This window comes from Typopeltis vanoorti, chromosome 11 (assembly GCF_054136105.1).
Source record: "Typopeltis vanoorti isolate ZY-2024b chromosome 11, IOZ_Tvanoo_1.0, whole genome shotgun sequence".
Classification (NCBI taxonomy): Eukaryota; Metazoa; Arthropoda; class Arachnida; order Uropygi; family Thelyphonidae; genus Typopeltis; species Typopeltis vanoorti.
In genome coordinates this window covers 80,823,223-80,838,231 of record NC_143559.1, presented here as the reverse complement: position 1 = coordinate 80,838,231, position 15,009 = coordinate 80,823,223, and the positions used below count along the sequence as shown (strand labels likewise).

The following is a 15,009-nucleotide window of genomic DNA, read 5'->3' as shown; positions in this document are numbered from 1 at the left end:
TCCCTTGTTCTTCCACCGTTTCCCACCCCCTTTCAGAACTCAAGGTTTGATAATAGGTAGCACCTTCTAATAAGTGCGGTCGTTTAGCTTTATCTAGTCATCATTTGCATCCTCTGTCCTTGAAAAAGGTAATCGGATGGCTCCTCCCACTGAATCTTCGGAGGGTGACGTGGTTCAGAGGCGGCACGTGCTCCTCGCTCAACCTTTGACGTCACTGCAGTACAGTTTCGCAATGAGCATTGTGGTAACGTGGTGTCCGTTTTGGCGAGTTGCTCCTGCAAGTTTCGAATAAATGCAGGCTGCAAACCAATTGCCACATCACCTGTACGACACGGAACTGTTTGACCTCGAAATTCATATTATTATTAGTTTATTTATTTATTTATTTATTGCACTTTCCTGATCGAATAAGCCAGTAGAATAGGGTGTAGTATAAACAACTGTCGTAAGTGTTTTATTTTATTTATTTTTCCTAATGCGTGTTGGCACGCGTTATAGACCATATCTAAGAGAATTGAGAATTCAAGCACAATATCCTCTTTTTAAGTGTTATTAACCTAACAGCAAAGATTAAGAACATTATCAGAGAAATATCCATATTTATATTCCTAATCTTTAAGTTAATTTCACTCTAAGCATTAAGATTGAGGAAATGAATGCGATGAATGTTCTTAATATTTTGAAAGTCCTTTGCCGGCCTGGGTATAGCTATACACTCTAACCAACCAACTAATCAAGAAACGTATTAACAAATTACTTCTTTCTCCTTAATCACTTACCACACGGCGTTGTTGTGTTATAAGTCTTGTCACCTTTCATATGTGGGAGCATTATATAATAATGAATAAAAAAATCAGGCTGTGGGTTCGAATCCCACTGCTGACACGGATGTTTGTGAATGTGTATATCCTATCCTATCCCACTGGCTTTAACAGGCTTTTAAGGCCCATAACCTTCCAAGCATGTTTGGATTTCGTAACCGAAATACGAGGATAAGAAGGTCAGCCCTATGCCTCTAAGTATCCCTGTGTGTTCACGGGGTCGGTTTGCCTGCTTGCGGGATGAAAAACCCCAGATAAACCGGAGGGGAAAAGCCTGCTGTCCACGCCCAAGACCAGCTAACTTGGCTATGGCAGATCCTTAAGCTCCTCACGTTCGTCGACGGGAATCGAACCTAGGACACTCCTTCCCCAGGCATATGGTTGCGAAGCGCAAAGCCAGTAGGCTAACCGCGGTGACTGTGAATGTGTATAGGTGGACGATTTTATCGCTCGGTGCGAGACCACCATTCTCCTTATTGAAATGACACGGGTGAAAAACGTGCCATATTCCACCGCTGTAGTATTAAAATGTGTAAAATTTTGTTTTTTAATCGGAACAGTTTCAGGCTCAAAAATAGTAAAAAAATGCTCTCATTTTTCGTTATTATTATCATTTTCTAAGCATTTCTGTACTTGTTTTGCTTGAAGTTATTTTGAACATTGCATTTCCAAAATTTAGGTGTTCATCCGATGCACCCTCTTCGCTGGAGTTGTGGGAATGACTTATTCAATAGCATTGATGTCTCATCTCCTACACATATAACAAAATCTCGATTTAGCGATTACTAGTTTCATTCCAAGTTTAAGGTATCTGCGTATACGTGCAATCCGTGGTAAACCCACAAAATAACATTATGATTTCATTAACAACTTATGTAAGTAATGTGATATTTCATAAAAAGACATCTCATTAAAAAAAAAAAGAAAAAAAGTAAGCCAAGTATTGAATACGCAAAGCATGAGGTTGATTGCAGTTTAACATTGACTGCTTTACTGTTTTTTTTTAATGGTATTATTGTTACTGCTGTCAGTATTGCACGAATTCAGAGGGAAATTGACATTCTCAACGATTAAACCACGAATGATAACCAAGTAGCCCCCCTCTAAATTTCAGCCATCCTCCTGCTTTCTCAGTAATGGATTACTTTTTTATATTCACGTTTTTTTTTTTTTAATGAGAATCTCGCTTTTATTTCTAATGAAGAAGGTAAAATAGTCGAAGAATGAGCTGTCAAAATGAGTTAAATGATGCGTCCTACAGAAGAGGAGGAAAAACGAAGAAACGACATTAATTTGACACTCTGTCTTCTTGCGAATACCTCTGCCGAATAAAAGTAACGAATTAATAATATTTAACTTAGAACTAGAATTCCAACAAGCCGAATTTTTGTTGGAATTTTAGTTCTAAGTTAAGTATTATTAATTCGTTACTTGTAATTTTTATTAGAAAAGCAGTTAGCCTCTTGCGACAATACTCGGCTTCCAATTACTACCGTGGAATCAGTCATTTGTCAGAATAATATTCCCCTATGAGTCAAAATATCACCGCCCAACAAAGCTCAAAATAAAACATTCATAACTAGTCTTAATGTTCACTTCGCAAACTTTCTGACGATAATGCTGAGGTTGAGAAGATTATTATCAGAGAGTGTTAGCTTCAGATTTACATGAATATATAAATGTATTCATCTTAAGCCTCTATGCTCCTCTATTGATGCTCATTTTCTTAACTGCCCTCTTAAATGTCGAATTATCCGCTCCTTGATGGCCAAAGCTCTCTCGAATTCTTTTGCCCTTTGGGAGTTGTATCTTCCTGTTAGTAATCAACTCTGAATGCAGAAATCAGATCTCATTTTAATTTTAATTACTTTGTGTTCTGCATTATAACCTGATCCTAAGATTCGCAATTACATTCTGTTAACTTACTACGGTATTACAATTTGTGGCCTTTTACTGTCTTATGTTTTACAACTGAAAATAGCATTAAGAAATGTTAAGCTAATTACTTAACCTGTGGCGTTTTTCATCTTAGTAAGTAGTTCTGAAAATAAGCATTTTTTTTAAAAAAAAATTCTCTCGTTTTTACGCTATGATGTAGTTTTTTTAAACATCTAAAAATACTCGTTTCTTTAACTAAAGTTGATCCAGTAAAGTGAGACATTCAGCCCTATTTTATTTATATTTTTAAAAATAAAATAAACCACATGCAGTACAGCAGAAAGAAATAGGAATATTTTGGAAAAACTGCATAAAAATAATTAAAAAAAAGTAATGAATGTATTGTCATAGTGCGCTGTCCAATATTTTCGTTATAACTAAGGCTAAAAAGTCACTTGGACACCATATTCTACCAGATGATAACTTGCTGTTGTATAACATTCTTCTGTTTTTAGTGTTACATGTTAAAATAATTTGTTGGCATTATAACACTCATGACTACTGTATTGATATTTCCTTACAAATAACTTTGTTTATACAGAATTTAAATATATGGTTATTTAAACATAATCGATCGATTCCTCTCATTGAATTTTGACTCTACACTTATAGTTGTGAAAATTCAAACAGAGCAAAAAAGAGAAACTGGCGGTATCACTGAATATTTAGGAGGATTTTGACTAGGAGAGAGAGAGAGAAGAGACACCTTTTTTAAAAAAAAAAAAAAAAATTGTTAAAGGAGTAGTGTGGTATATTCTGAATAGGATTCAGTGATCCTAGTATAGTGCAAGCGCTGACGGTTATAAGATAAAAAAAAAAAAGACAACGAATTTTTACACTCTTCCTTCTTTTAAAAATTATATTATTTATATATATAAAAACAAATATATAGTTTGCGACTTATTTTTAAACATTCAATATTGATTTCCAGTAATCGGATTCGTAATTTGGTTGGTGTGTCTCACCACACATGAAAATTCCAGCATTTCCTACGCTATGTTTGTTTTTAAGATCTAGCTATGTCATTATTTGATCACCTGATTGCTACCTTTGTACTCGATGATATTCCTTTCCGTTGTCAACAAATTGTGGAAATGATCGAGTGAAAAACATGTACTGTACATTCAACATCTGCTGCGAACGTGACATGTGCCACGGGTATGAATTTGACGAAACAATTATTATCGAGTTCAGTGGTATATAGTTAGTAAGATAATTTTTTTTGTATTTTTATGGATGAAAATGCAATTAAAATAATTAATGATATCCTTCATTTTTGTTAGTACTACAACAAACATCTTGGAAAATAAATAAGTTATTTATTTGAACAGAGTAATCTTAAAATAACAATTTAAAATTGTTGCTATTTGTATTATTATGCATTTTAATAGTTTTTATTTATTCACTGACGAATCATAGGATGGCAATTGTTTCTTAGTTATATTTCAAATAATTATAGTTATGCATCAGTAAATTCTAGAATTCTGTTTTTTCATACGTGTAACGCTTATCGGAATAGCTTTGTCTGGTTTAATAATTCAACACTTAAATGCATATCGTTTGATGCGTATACTGTTATTTGTGATACCTGTAAGCGAACCACAATCCAGCTAATATCATTGAATACTACGAAGATATCGTTATCACTATAGTTGCAGACAAATACTAAATCTGCCAGGCTTTACTGGTTTTCGCAAATTTCGAATACTCTTGGAATATTTGTATCTCCCCCCCCCCCATGGATTACAAAACGAATATACATAATAAAAGTAGACAAAGCAGACAAGCTAATTCTGCACACTCCAATTTAATGACAACGAAAAAGTACTAAACTGTTTAGTAGATATTGCAGATAGCAACAGAAGTGCATAACCTGCTTTGTTCACGATCTTTATAATTAGTTTCTTTCTTTTTCTTTCTTCCCTTTTTCTTGTAAATTTATAATCAATAAATGTATAGCGTTTAATTTTTAACATTGTTTAATAGCATATTCCCAAATTATCTTAAATTAGGAGCCTTGGTGATCTCAACTGAATCCCGCGTTTGCTACGGCCGGTACTGTTATGATATCCTCGTATTTTGGCGGAACGTTTTTCACAAGTGATCCTTAATTAATGGGCAACTCATTGGGCATATTTTAGTGGGTTGGTCATAAAATGGGTGTCATGGATTGTTTACATTGATCTGAAAAGAGAGAGGAGATTCAGTACAGTCTACGCTATTCCCCTGAAGTCATGCCATATATACCTCGACGTGTAGAATATATCATTGTTCGCATCGCTATTTCTGAAACAAGCAAACAAAAAAACTGTTAACGTAATAGTTATTTTACTTGACTTATTACTAATTTCTGAGTATGCCCAAGAAGCGTGTCTTAGCTAATTATCGCATCTTTTCGATGCACTCATTCGCGTGGTTGAGGCAAAAGAGAGCGTTCTGATTAAGATTTCACTATATACAAATTGCAGTTCCCGAATGATCTCGATCCCCCAGGCCTCCCTTCCCCCTACAGTTTATCCCCCCCCCGCCTCACGACCTTTTCGGTTAGCACTGATGATACAACACGGACCACGCGGCGTCAGAAAATAGATGTTTCCTATCACATCCACACCCGTTTGTCCTCGAGATAGTAATCAGTACTTGTGTTGGGGAAATGTGAGGGGGAGGGGAGATAATGCAACCCACGGAACGAGAGAGAGAGAGAGAGAGATTAGGGAAATTTTACCGTCTCTGCCCACCTGTCCACCCGATCATCTTCATTTAGCATCCTTTGCACAGGATTCCACCCCTTTTATGTAACCACAACTATCGAGGATTGCTAAAGGTTAAAACGGACGTTAGCTGATACACTTTGTCTATTTCCGGTGGGCATGCATTTGAAAAGTAAAGTTTCCACAGAGACTAGAGAATAGGGGCATTATGATCATGATACTAGCGTTTCCGGAGAAATCTGTGTTATGTGTTTCTGTCTATATGGAACAGTGTTTGGAAGACCCTGAAACTTTTAACCGAATCAACAATAGACTAATGTGTGAGGTAGCTATAACACACCGATGCGTCGATGCATCCGGTAGGTTTGCAGCGGCTGTTTCCGGTATATGTAATCAACTTCCGGTTTCAATGAATACTTTCTCCCCGTTTTTTTAAGCCTTTCCTTCAGTAAGGGAAATTCGTTCAATAGGAATACGACTGTGTGCAATTAAATTCTGGGTTACAAGTTCGTCCTTTAGTCCAAAAAATGTATTTTCATAACGTTTGTATTTCGTCATACCCTACATTTTCTATTTCCGCCAATTAAACATTCAGATTGTATACTGTAAAATAAACGGATGGAGTTAAAACAGTGTGCAATAATAATTGTTACAAAAGACTAATATTTTAAAAGCCACTAAGATGATTCCCAGAATTAATTCAGGCTCTTGAGGTTAAGTATTGGATGCAACTGAGTTATTGATGGTTATGTGTCTGCAATATTGGCTTGCGTTGTAGCGCTTTCTAATGATCCAAGACTATATGTATTCAATACTGACCAATCATTTATACATTAGAAAAGTGGACAGAGAACGAGTAACCCTTTCACACGCTTGAAGTGATTTAGTAATGATAGTCCCATTTCTAAGTCTCGGATCTTGCCCTAAATGTGGCCACAATACACGAAAGAGACAATTGTTAAGGAGGTGCTGAAATAAACTGAATATCTAGATCCACTAATGTTCAAGGAGATTTATTATTTTATTTTATTTTATTTTTTATGTGGTATAGCCCCTCCGATGAGCCTAAAGTAATTTTCTTGTATCTTATTTAGTAGTATCTAGCCGAATTCGCCTAGATACAATCGATGATGCCAACTTAAATAGATTTTGACTTGCGTAATACAGTTAAGGTATAGTATCATTTTAGTTTTTCTTTCACAAAAAAAGTCTAAATCACTTATTTGGTTGAAAACTTGTTAAATGGCTAAGTACTTGTCGTTTTTACACGGTATATCGAAGAAAACGATAAAAATATAATGTAATCTCAGGTATCAGTCTCTTATAAGCACTAACTGCGGAAGCATTGTGCAAATAGTACTCCAAAAATAATTTCGTGTTATGTATAAATAATGCATGTCATTCCGACTAAAGGATTTCGTCGCCTAAGCCACCTTATGTAAATAGTACTGATAAACTTGATATAGTACTGGTACAGCTTTTAGCTTTTCAGGGTTAAAGAGATATGCATATACTTAGTTTTCATTTATTTATAGTGTTGTTTACGTTACTGTAATCCATTATGAACATTAAGGAATAAATAACATTTTCGATTCTGCTTATTTACTTCAAGAAAGAAATTGCTTTAAACAAATTGTACTAAGTATATTGTTCTTATTTCGCAGTCTAATATTGTTCGCTTTTTTTTTCTAGGGATGGACACAAACATCACTCTGTGGCAATTTCTTTTGGAGTTGTTGCTCAGCAATCAGTATAACAACATCATCACATGGACTAACAATGATGGTGAATTTAAATTGGTTAATGCCGAAGAGGTAGCTCGACTGTGGGGTTTAAGAAAGAACAAACATAACATGAACTATGATAAATTGAGTCGAGCACTACGTTATTATTATGACAAGAATATCATCAAGAAAGTTCTTGGACAGAAATTTGTGTACCGTTTTGTGTCTTTCCCAGAGACGGTAAAAACTGAGAACAAAATTCCTTTCCATGTCAAAATGGAAGCAATCAGTAATACCACAAGTGTATCCCTTAGTCCTAAACCTTCTTACTTACCCCCACGGCCTTCATTTTCGCCGGCGTTTCCTGGACAACAACAACAGCAGCAACAGATACCTTTACCAGCATCTTCACCTGATTTACCAGAAGACATGAGCATGAAATCCTCCACTAGAGAACGAGAAACTTATTGGATTTCCGTCTCTCCTGCTTCTAAAGAAAATAAACGCCCCTCAACAGAGGACTCACATTTTGATGATAACAGTCCTGCTCCTAGCAGTTCAAGTTCTCCAAGTCCAGCGAAAAGGTCCAAAGGAGACCAAGAGAATGATTTGAGTCCTTCACGAGATGAGGCTGTCTCATCACCATCCAGCTCAACATCACCGTCAACTCCTACTTCTTGTATATCTGTTGCAAAACCGAAGCCAAAACCGCCACCAATACCATCTCTTCCAAGCAGTCCTATCCCTACTCCAAGACCATCGGCCACTTTGGCTCCACTCCATACTCCAACGGTGGCATTGAGAAGTCCCTTCTTCCATCAGAAAACTCCTGGATTACCAACTATTTGGAGTCCTTTCATGAGTAGTCCTCATTATACAACTTCGGGCACCACCACTACGACTACTCACTTCCAGTTCCCTTCCCACATTGGCTTAGCACCCTTGAGCCCATATTTCGGACATACCTACTCACCTTTCGACACCTTTCTCATATCATCCACTCCCAGTAAATCAATACCGGTGTTGCAGTGATGGAACCGCTCCCCTACGTTGCCTGTGTACTCATGTAAGAGATATGATTGACGTCAGCGATCCCGGAGTATCGTATTGCTGTCTTTCGCAAGTGCTAGTCCGCTAAAGACGGAAAATTGAGTGAATGCAGTGTGTGTGTGTATCCGAAGTCTCGATAGCAAACACTGGGGATCGCCAAGCGTTGCCGGAGTTGTAATAGGCGCTAACCCTAAATGGAGTGCCTTACTCAGACTGCCTCACACAGGTATATATAAATATATATATGGAAGAGACGCCGCCACCGTTGTAAATTTGGTTTCTACTTTTATTTGCTTTTTTTGTTGAAATAGGGGCCAGTGTAAAAACTTTGGGTATATATACCTGCTTATTGTATAAATACATTTACTATTCTATAAACATACGCCTTTCACATGAATTGTATCATTTATGTACAGTTGAAAATAACTTCCAAGTTTTTGTTACGTTGTTATATGCTCATCACAATATATATCTCGTTTACGACTTCGGTTTTGTCTAAAGAAAGTGATGTAAAAAGCGGAAGTAATGATATGACTTCATCCGACACTTTTTTTTTTTTCCCCCCTATATTGGTAGCTAACATTAAAATGAAAGTATTCTGTTATTTTTATCCATTCGGCCAGTTTCCTTTAAATTTCTTTCATTTTATTGAATCATTTTAGAATTTAATATATACATGTAATTATATATATTATATATATATATATATATATATTAGTGATTTAACCTAATTATCAACATCGAAATAATAAAAAAAATTTTCTTTTTTTTTTTTTTTTAAATTTTCACTTTTATTTTTTTTCCCCTCATTAAAATAGTACATTTTAATAATTAGCACCGAAATACTTTTAATATTTCGTTAAATATTGAAGGTGCCGTTTCTAGGACTACCGCTGAATCGTCTGATAGTTTTGATAAGTAATTGTCGAAATGTCAGTTAATTGTAAATACGTGATAAAAATTAGCTCATTTGTGAATATTGTATTAATATTTTTTTAGTGAAATAATTTCATCGAACGTGAAGATTAATGTTTAAGACTCAAATAACGAAAATAAAATATTTTTGGAATTTTAGAAATGTTTTATTGTCCTCATTAAAAATAATAATAATAAAAAAAAATTTGTTCAAAGAAGCATATTTTTCTGAAAATAAATTATAATTTATTGATTCACTTGCACTTCCAGTTATAGCAAGTTATTTAGTCTTCAAAGACATAATAATCACAGTCTCTCTATTATTTACTGCTGATATTTTGAAATAGCTAAAGGATATACAAATACGTATGTGATTATAATGGTTCACTTAAAAAGGATCATGGGAGTTATATTTCCACTGTTGTTTGTCCTTGAGATAACTGACAATCGATATACCACTTTTCGTCTGTGTATGTATGTATGTAGGGTTACCCCCTCCTTATATAGTGTTGATCAAAGGGTGATACTGTTTATGTTAAGTAAACCATATTAATCTTTTTGCTATTTCGATTATTTGTTTTTAGCACAAGTTTTGACATAAAAAATTATCACTTCATTATCATAACTTTCCTTCTCTCTTTTAAATATTATGTTAAATTAAACAGCTATCATTTAATGCGGCACCGAAACAAATTACAAATTATAACCCTTCGGTCAACACGTATAGGTGGCGCAATCTGTTAGATATCCGATCTTTATGGAATATTATAGATAATTGAAGAAAATTTTGTCATTCAGAAAAATAACTGTTTGTAGTTCTACAGGCTTAAAAAATAATATGTAAAATGTTTTTATGTATCTATTGGCTGTTCTTAAACATTGTCAGTAGGAAATTATAGTGTTATACTGTATTGAACACTGCCCAGTGTGGCATTTGTCTTCAGTAATTTGTTGTTGCATGCTTCGTGTAAAACTACACAGATGCATGAAGGGCATTTATTTATTGGATAAAAATATTCAAAAGTTGCAATAATTGTTATAAAGTCTATACGTAATAAAATAATTACTTTTAATCTTGTAAATTAGATATTAAACTGACTACAAATTTTATTCTTTCTTCTGATGTTGTGTAAGAGATATCTCGTTGTGTACGTGAGCGAAAGTATTTTTATGAATTTGCCGTAAGATGTCGCTCCATTAGATTGTATAAAGTAATATTTGGAGCAATTTTAACTTTTGTACAGTTGTAGCATGTTTCATAAAACAATGTTACGTTAGAAGAGATAGATTAAAAATATATTTTAATTATGAAAAATTCAATTCTTTGTTCACAGAAAGATTATTAGCTGTAATTTGCTTATTTTAGATAAGAATATAATATTGACTTATTAAGTGACTGTGTATTCTTTAAAATATTAACCCACATTTTTCAACAAACTTTTCAAAATTACGTAAACATGTGGTACACGTTTTGCAGTTACATAAACGAGTACAAATTACTTTAACCTTCAAATATTTTTTCCATTAAAATCCAGTCATTACTATTGATTTTTAGTCCACGTCTCGATTTTCGTAATTACCCAGAAACAGGCTGGGCTACTGGGACATCAACGGCGATGGTAAATCCTTGGAAATACTACAAGTTTAGATCGATTGCTTCACACTGAGTGAGAATCAAATTCTTTTAAAATTTCAAAAATATGAAAATTTCATATCAGAATTAATGATGTCGACCAACGACTTTCCTAACGTTATTCTGGTAAGGGATATTCCAATATTTTTCTCACAAGAGATCGATACTGAACAGTATCGATCATATTCTGGCTTCCAGCAAATTATTATACAAAGAATAAGTTCTGATACTTATTATTATGTACAATACTAATACGGGATCAATAAAAATTACGCGAAAAATGGAATAAGTAAAATTTTACAAGAAGGCTATAGGAAGAATAGATTTTCTACCTCTGCAGAAATAGTTGAATGATGAAAAACTTAAAGATAAGTCATTTTTGCTCCAACTTTGTAACCACACCCTGCACTTTCTACTGTCCTTGAGAGATGTGAAAATAAATTATGTTATTTTTATCCCGCAGATGAAGATAAACTCTATAAATAACATGAATAATAATCACAAAATTTTTAGCGAGGAAGCTGCTACACAATTATTAGTTTGATTAGCATCAAACTTTTTTTTTTAACCTCTTTATTTCAACTTTTAAATGATCGAATGACCATACTGTCATCTATTGTGACAGTGCAGGAAGCCACGGACAAAACATTTCAATAGAATGATGGGAAATATGTAACTGCGTTTGAATATGAAAGTAGAAAAACTATGTATGAGCTAAAGATTTTCTATGATCCTACAGCTTTACTTATTTACTCACCAAAGTCAAACAAATCTCGACAAAGAAGGACCATGGCTTTCTAAAATAGCAAAAAAGAGAGCCTCAAAAGACATACCTTAATATAAATCTTTAAAAACTTATTAAGCACTTCGAAAACTAATGTGTAACTTATAGGATCAGATCACATTATAGCACAACGGAGTTTTTTAAATACATGGACAAGGATAATAGACATACGCGAGAAAAAAAAAGAATTATATTGATCATAAAAAAAAATTGGACCAGCTAATGAAGAAAGTTAATGGTTTTGGTGTCGCTAACCTTGATTCGGTGTTGGACAGTGACCTACATCGAAGAGAATTTATAACTAGCTAAACTACAGTATTGTCTATATGAATATGCATGCTTTTAGCTGGAGGTAAAAAGGTGGGATTTTATTCATTTAATGGAGTAAAGGTATGAGGTGTAGATTTTCTCTCTCTATTTCTTTCTGTTTTGCTTGTTTAGTGCTAAATGTGCAGCAGGATAACTGTTTTTATCAGTAGAACAGGCAAATGTTAGCATAATGATGTGATCGGCACTATAAGTAGAAATTATCCTTGAAGACGGCCTTGGGAGTAATGAATTATAGTGTTGTTGTAGGCCAGCGTCTGATGGATTTCATGTTTTAGATTTATTTGGTAATCAGGAAAAAAGCAATTCTGTGTAGTCAATTCCAAATACACACATATGTGAGGAGTCCATTTACGTGTGCCGGGCATTTCGAAAAAATATAAGGAAAAATACACAAAAGAATCCATTCTTTTCCAGTTACCATGATGTTTAGCTAGGATTTAAACTTCATTATAACGTAGTAAGGCTTGCTTAATAGCCATTCTATGTTATTATTCAGAATAAATGCTCATATTAACATCTTAGGATTAATGTTATCGTAGCCTGTCTGAGAGAATGTTTGCGAAATTCAGTGATTAGTTCCTGTTGGATTTTTTGCCAGTTTGTGTGTTCGCAGAAATGAATATCTTCAATTTTTTAACAAGAGGCCTGCATAGCGTCGAAGTAGCATCCACGACGCCATAAAAAGGTTCCTTCAGTTACCAGCAAGAGAACTTTTTCTAGACTATTTCAGAATTAGACAATCTTTGGACTTATGACTTACGCCCAACTGTTGTTGACTATAATGCATTGGTATTAAAACTTCGTATGATCCGTTTCCCCAATGGCAAATCTGATGGTTGTTTCAATTCATGCTGGTCCTCAGTAGTGAAAAAAATTGTTTTTCTACGAATGTTTTATAATGTTATATGATAGACATGATGCGTAGCCAAAAAAGTCGCTTGTCTGAAAGAAAACGTGATAATTTATTTTTCCATGAACACCTTTCTGGGTTCTGAAGATTCAAATCTCCAGATTTGAATGAAATCCAGAAATACATGCACAATATGCATGTATTTCTGGATTTCTCAAAGTTACACGAAATAATGCAAATATTCAACTTCTAAAGGCTAGTTTAAGGAAACTGCTTTGATCAGCCCTCATTTTGGGGAATAAATAATACAAGTAATTGTACTAAAATTATTTTATTTCATATTGGTCTTTCCCTAAAGTATGCTTCAGTCACCCAAAGAGGATACAACAGAATCAGGGCCGGATTTAGACTTGCTGAGACCCTAAGCTATACAAAACCCAGAGGCCCCCTACTGTTTTAAATTACATCAGCTGGTCTTTTTGTTTTTTTTATTTGAGGCCCCCGCAGATTGTGAGGCCCTACGCTGTAGCTTTTTTAGCTTATACGTAAATCCGGCACTGAACAGAATACTTCTCTGTTCACCCAATTTGGATATTTTAAATTAGCCTCTAATGATTTTCCAGATCTATGCAGAGAAATTTGGAACTCTAAGTTATTGGTTTATAAATTATATTATTTATGAAAAATAAATATCTGTCTTATTTTCCTTTAAAATAAGTTATTAAATTTAAAAAAAATACTTTATTATCACACAAAATAGACTCAGTCATGAAAGGGAGTTAATGGTTACGGTGTCGCTTTTCTTAGTTCCCTGTTCGACAGTGACCTACATATTTGATCGTTTATTTAAATAAACCAGACAGATGACTATCTTATGAAAACCGATTCTTCATGCTGTTTTTTTTTTCCACAACTTACCTAATAAGTTTGAGAAGTAGCCATGTTGGCTTTTCTTTAAGGGAATGTTAGAAATCTGACATTGAAAGGGTGTTCAGATATAAAGAACATTTGTAAAGATAGATTACAAGTTCAAAAATTATGAAGGAGGAAGAGATAGGGAGGTGTGATGATCTGATCGTTATTTTTCGTGGAAAAAAAGTAGGCTAAAATGTAGCGCTCCTAATCGTTACAATATGAATATCTATGTATATGAATATCTATCTACTGTTTATTACATTCTAAATCTTTAAATTTAGAATTAGTCTTGCGACACCAATTTAAGGAGTTCCAAGGAGATTAATTACAGAAATAATGTCCAATTAATACAGCACTGATGGGGTAGCTTTTATACCAATAAAATAAAATGCTCTGTCATAATGATTGTCAGGGTTAATGGTCATTTTGGATCATTCTAAAGAGACATGTCTAGATATTATTTTGGTTGTTTCAGTACTAATAGGATTCAAAAAGAAGAATCGGAATGGGAGAAAGAGTGGATTAAGAAATAACACGAATTTATTCACTAGAATTTGTTTGATGTAGAAATAAGTGAAGCAGGAGATTCAACCAATTTATTTTGCTCTTGGGCGTTGCAGCATATGATGCTTATCGCAGATGTTTCTTCCATAAAAGTAAAGGAGGACCTGGTTATGAGGAATGTCCTCCTTGCTAGTCACAAGTTTTCTGAGCAACAAAAATTAATGGTAGTCTTCTGTACAGCATCTGTTATAATGGAATGTGTAATTAACATTGCATGTGTGTGGGTGGTTGGAGAGGCAATTTGCCAGAGTTTTGCTTTGTGTTTATGTGTTTATTTATATTTTTATGTGTCTCCACGAAAGGTTGTGAACCTATAGTACATCAATACCGTGAGCAGAACAAGGAATTTTTTAATGATTCGTTTTCTTTTCTTTTATTTATTTTTTAACAAAAATATATGTAAAAGTAAATAATTTATTTTTTACATAGTCCGAAATCCTATCCTAGGACCAAATATGAATTTTTTTTTCAAGCCGCTTCAGGCCTCCAATAAGTAGCGCAATGATTTCATAATAGGCGAGGAAATTGACCTCCAGCTTAAACACACTCATAAACATCAATGTTCACAGCATGATTCGAATCCACGGCCTTTTATTTGAACGAGTACGGTAACCACTCGATATTCAAAATGTGGATTCCGTTTCAATTACATTAATTTTAAATAATAATAATAATAATACCCGAGTTTGAACTTTTTAATTTTAATGCTTTTAATTTTCGACTTTTAATTTAATAATTTTTGAGTTTGAGGTTATTATAATCGGTAGACCTCCG

The 15,009-nt window shown here is 34.1% G+C and overlaps 1 protein-coding gene across 3 annotated transcripts in view; it reads left to right on the top strand.

Moving 5' to 3' along the window:
• The window catches only part of LOC150101783 (uncharacterized), a 54,112-nt gene extending 43,561 nt beyond the window's left edge, over positions 1 to 10,551 (top strand). For all 3 annotated transcript variants that reach the window (XM_090400283.1, XM_090400285.1, XM_090400286.1), the window contains one exon: positions 7,163 to 10,551. In XM_090400283.1, coding sequence (XP_090256409.1) covers positions 7,163 to 8,226 — 1,064 coding nt within the window. In that variant the 3' untranslated portion in view covers positions 8,227 to 10,551. The remainder of the gene's footprint in view (positions 1 to 7,162) is intronic.
• Positions 10,552 to 15,009: the final 4,458 nt, after the last annotated feature.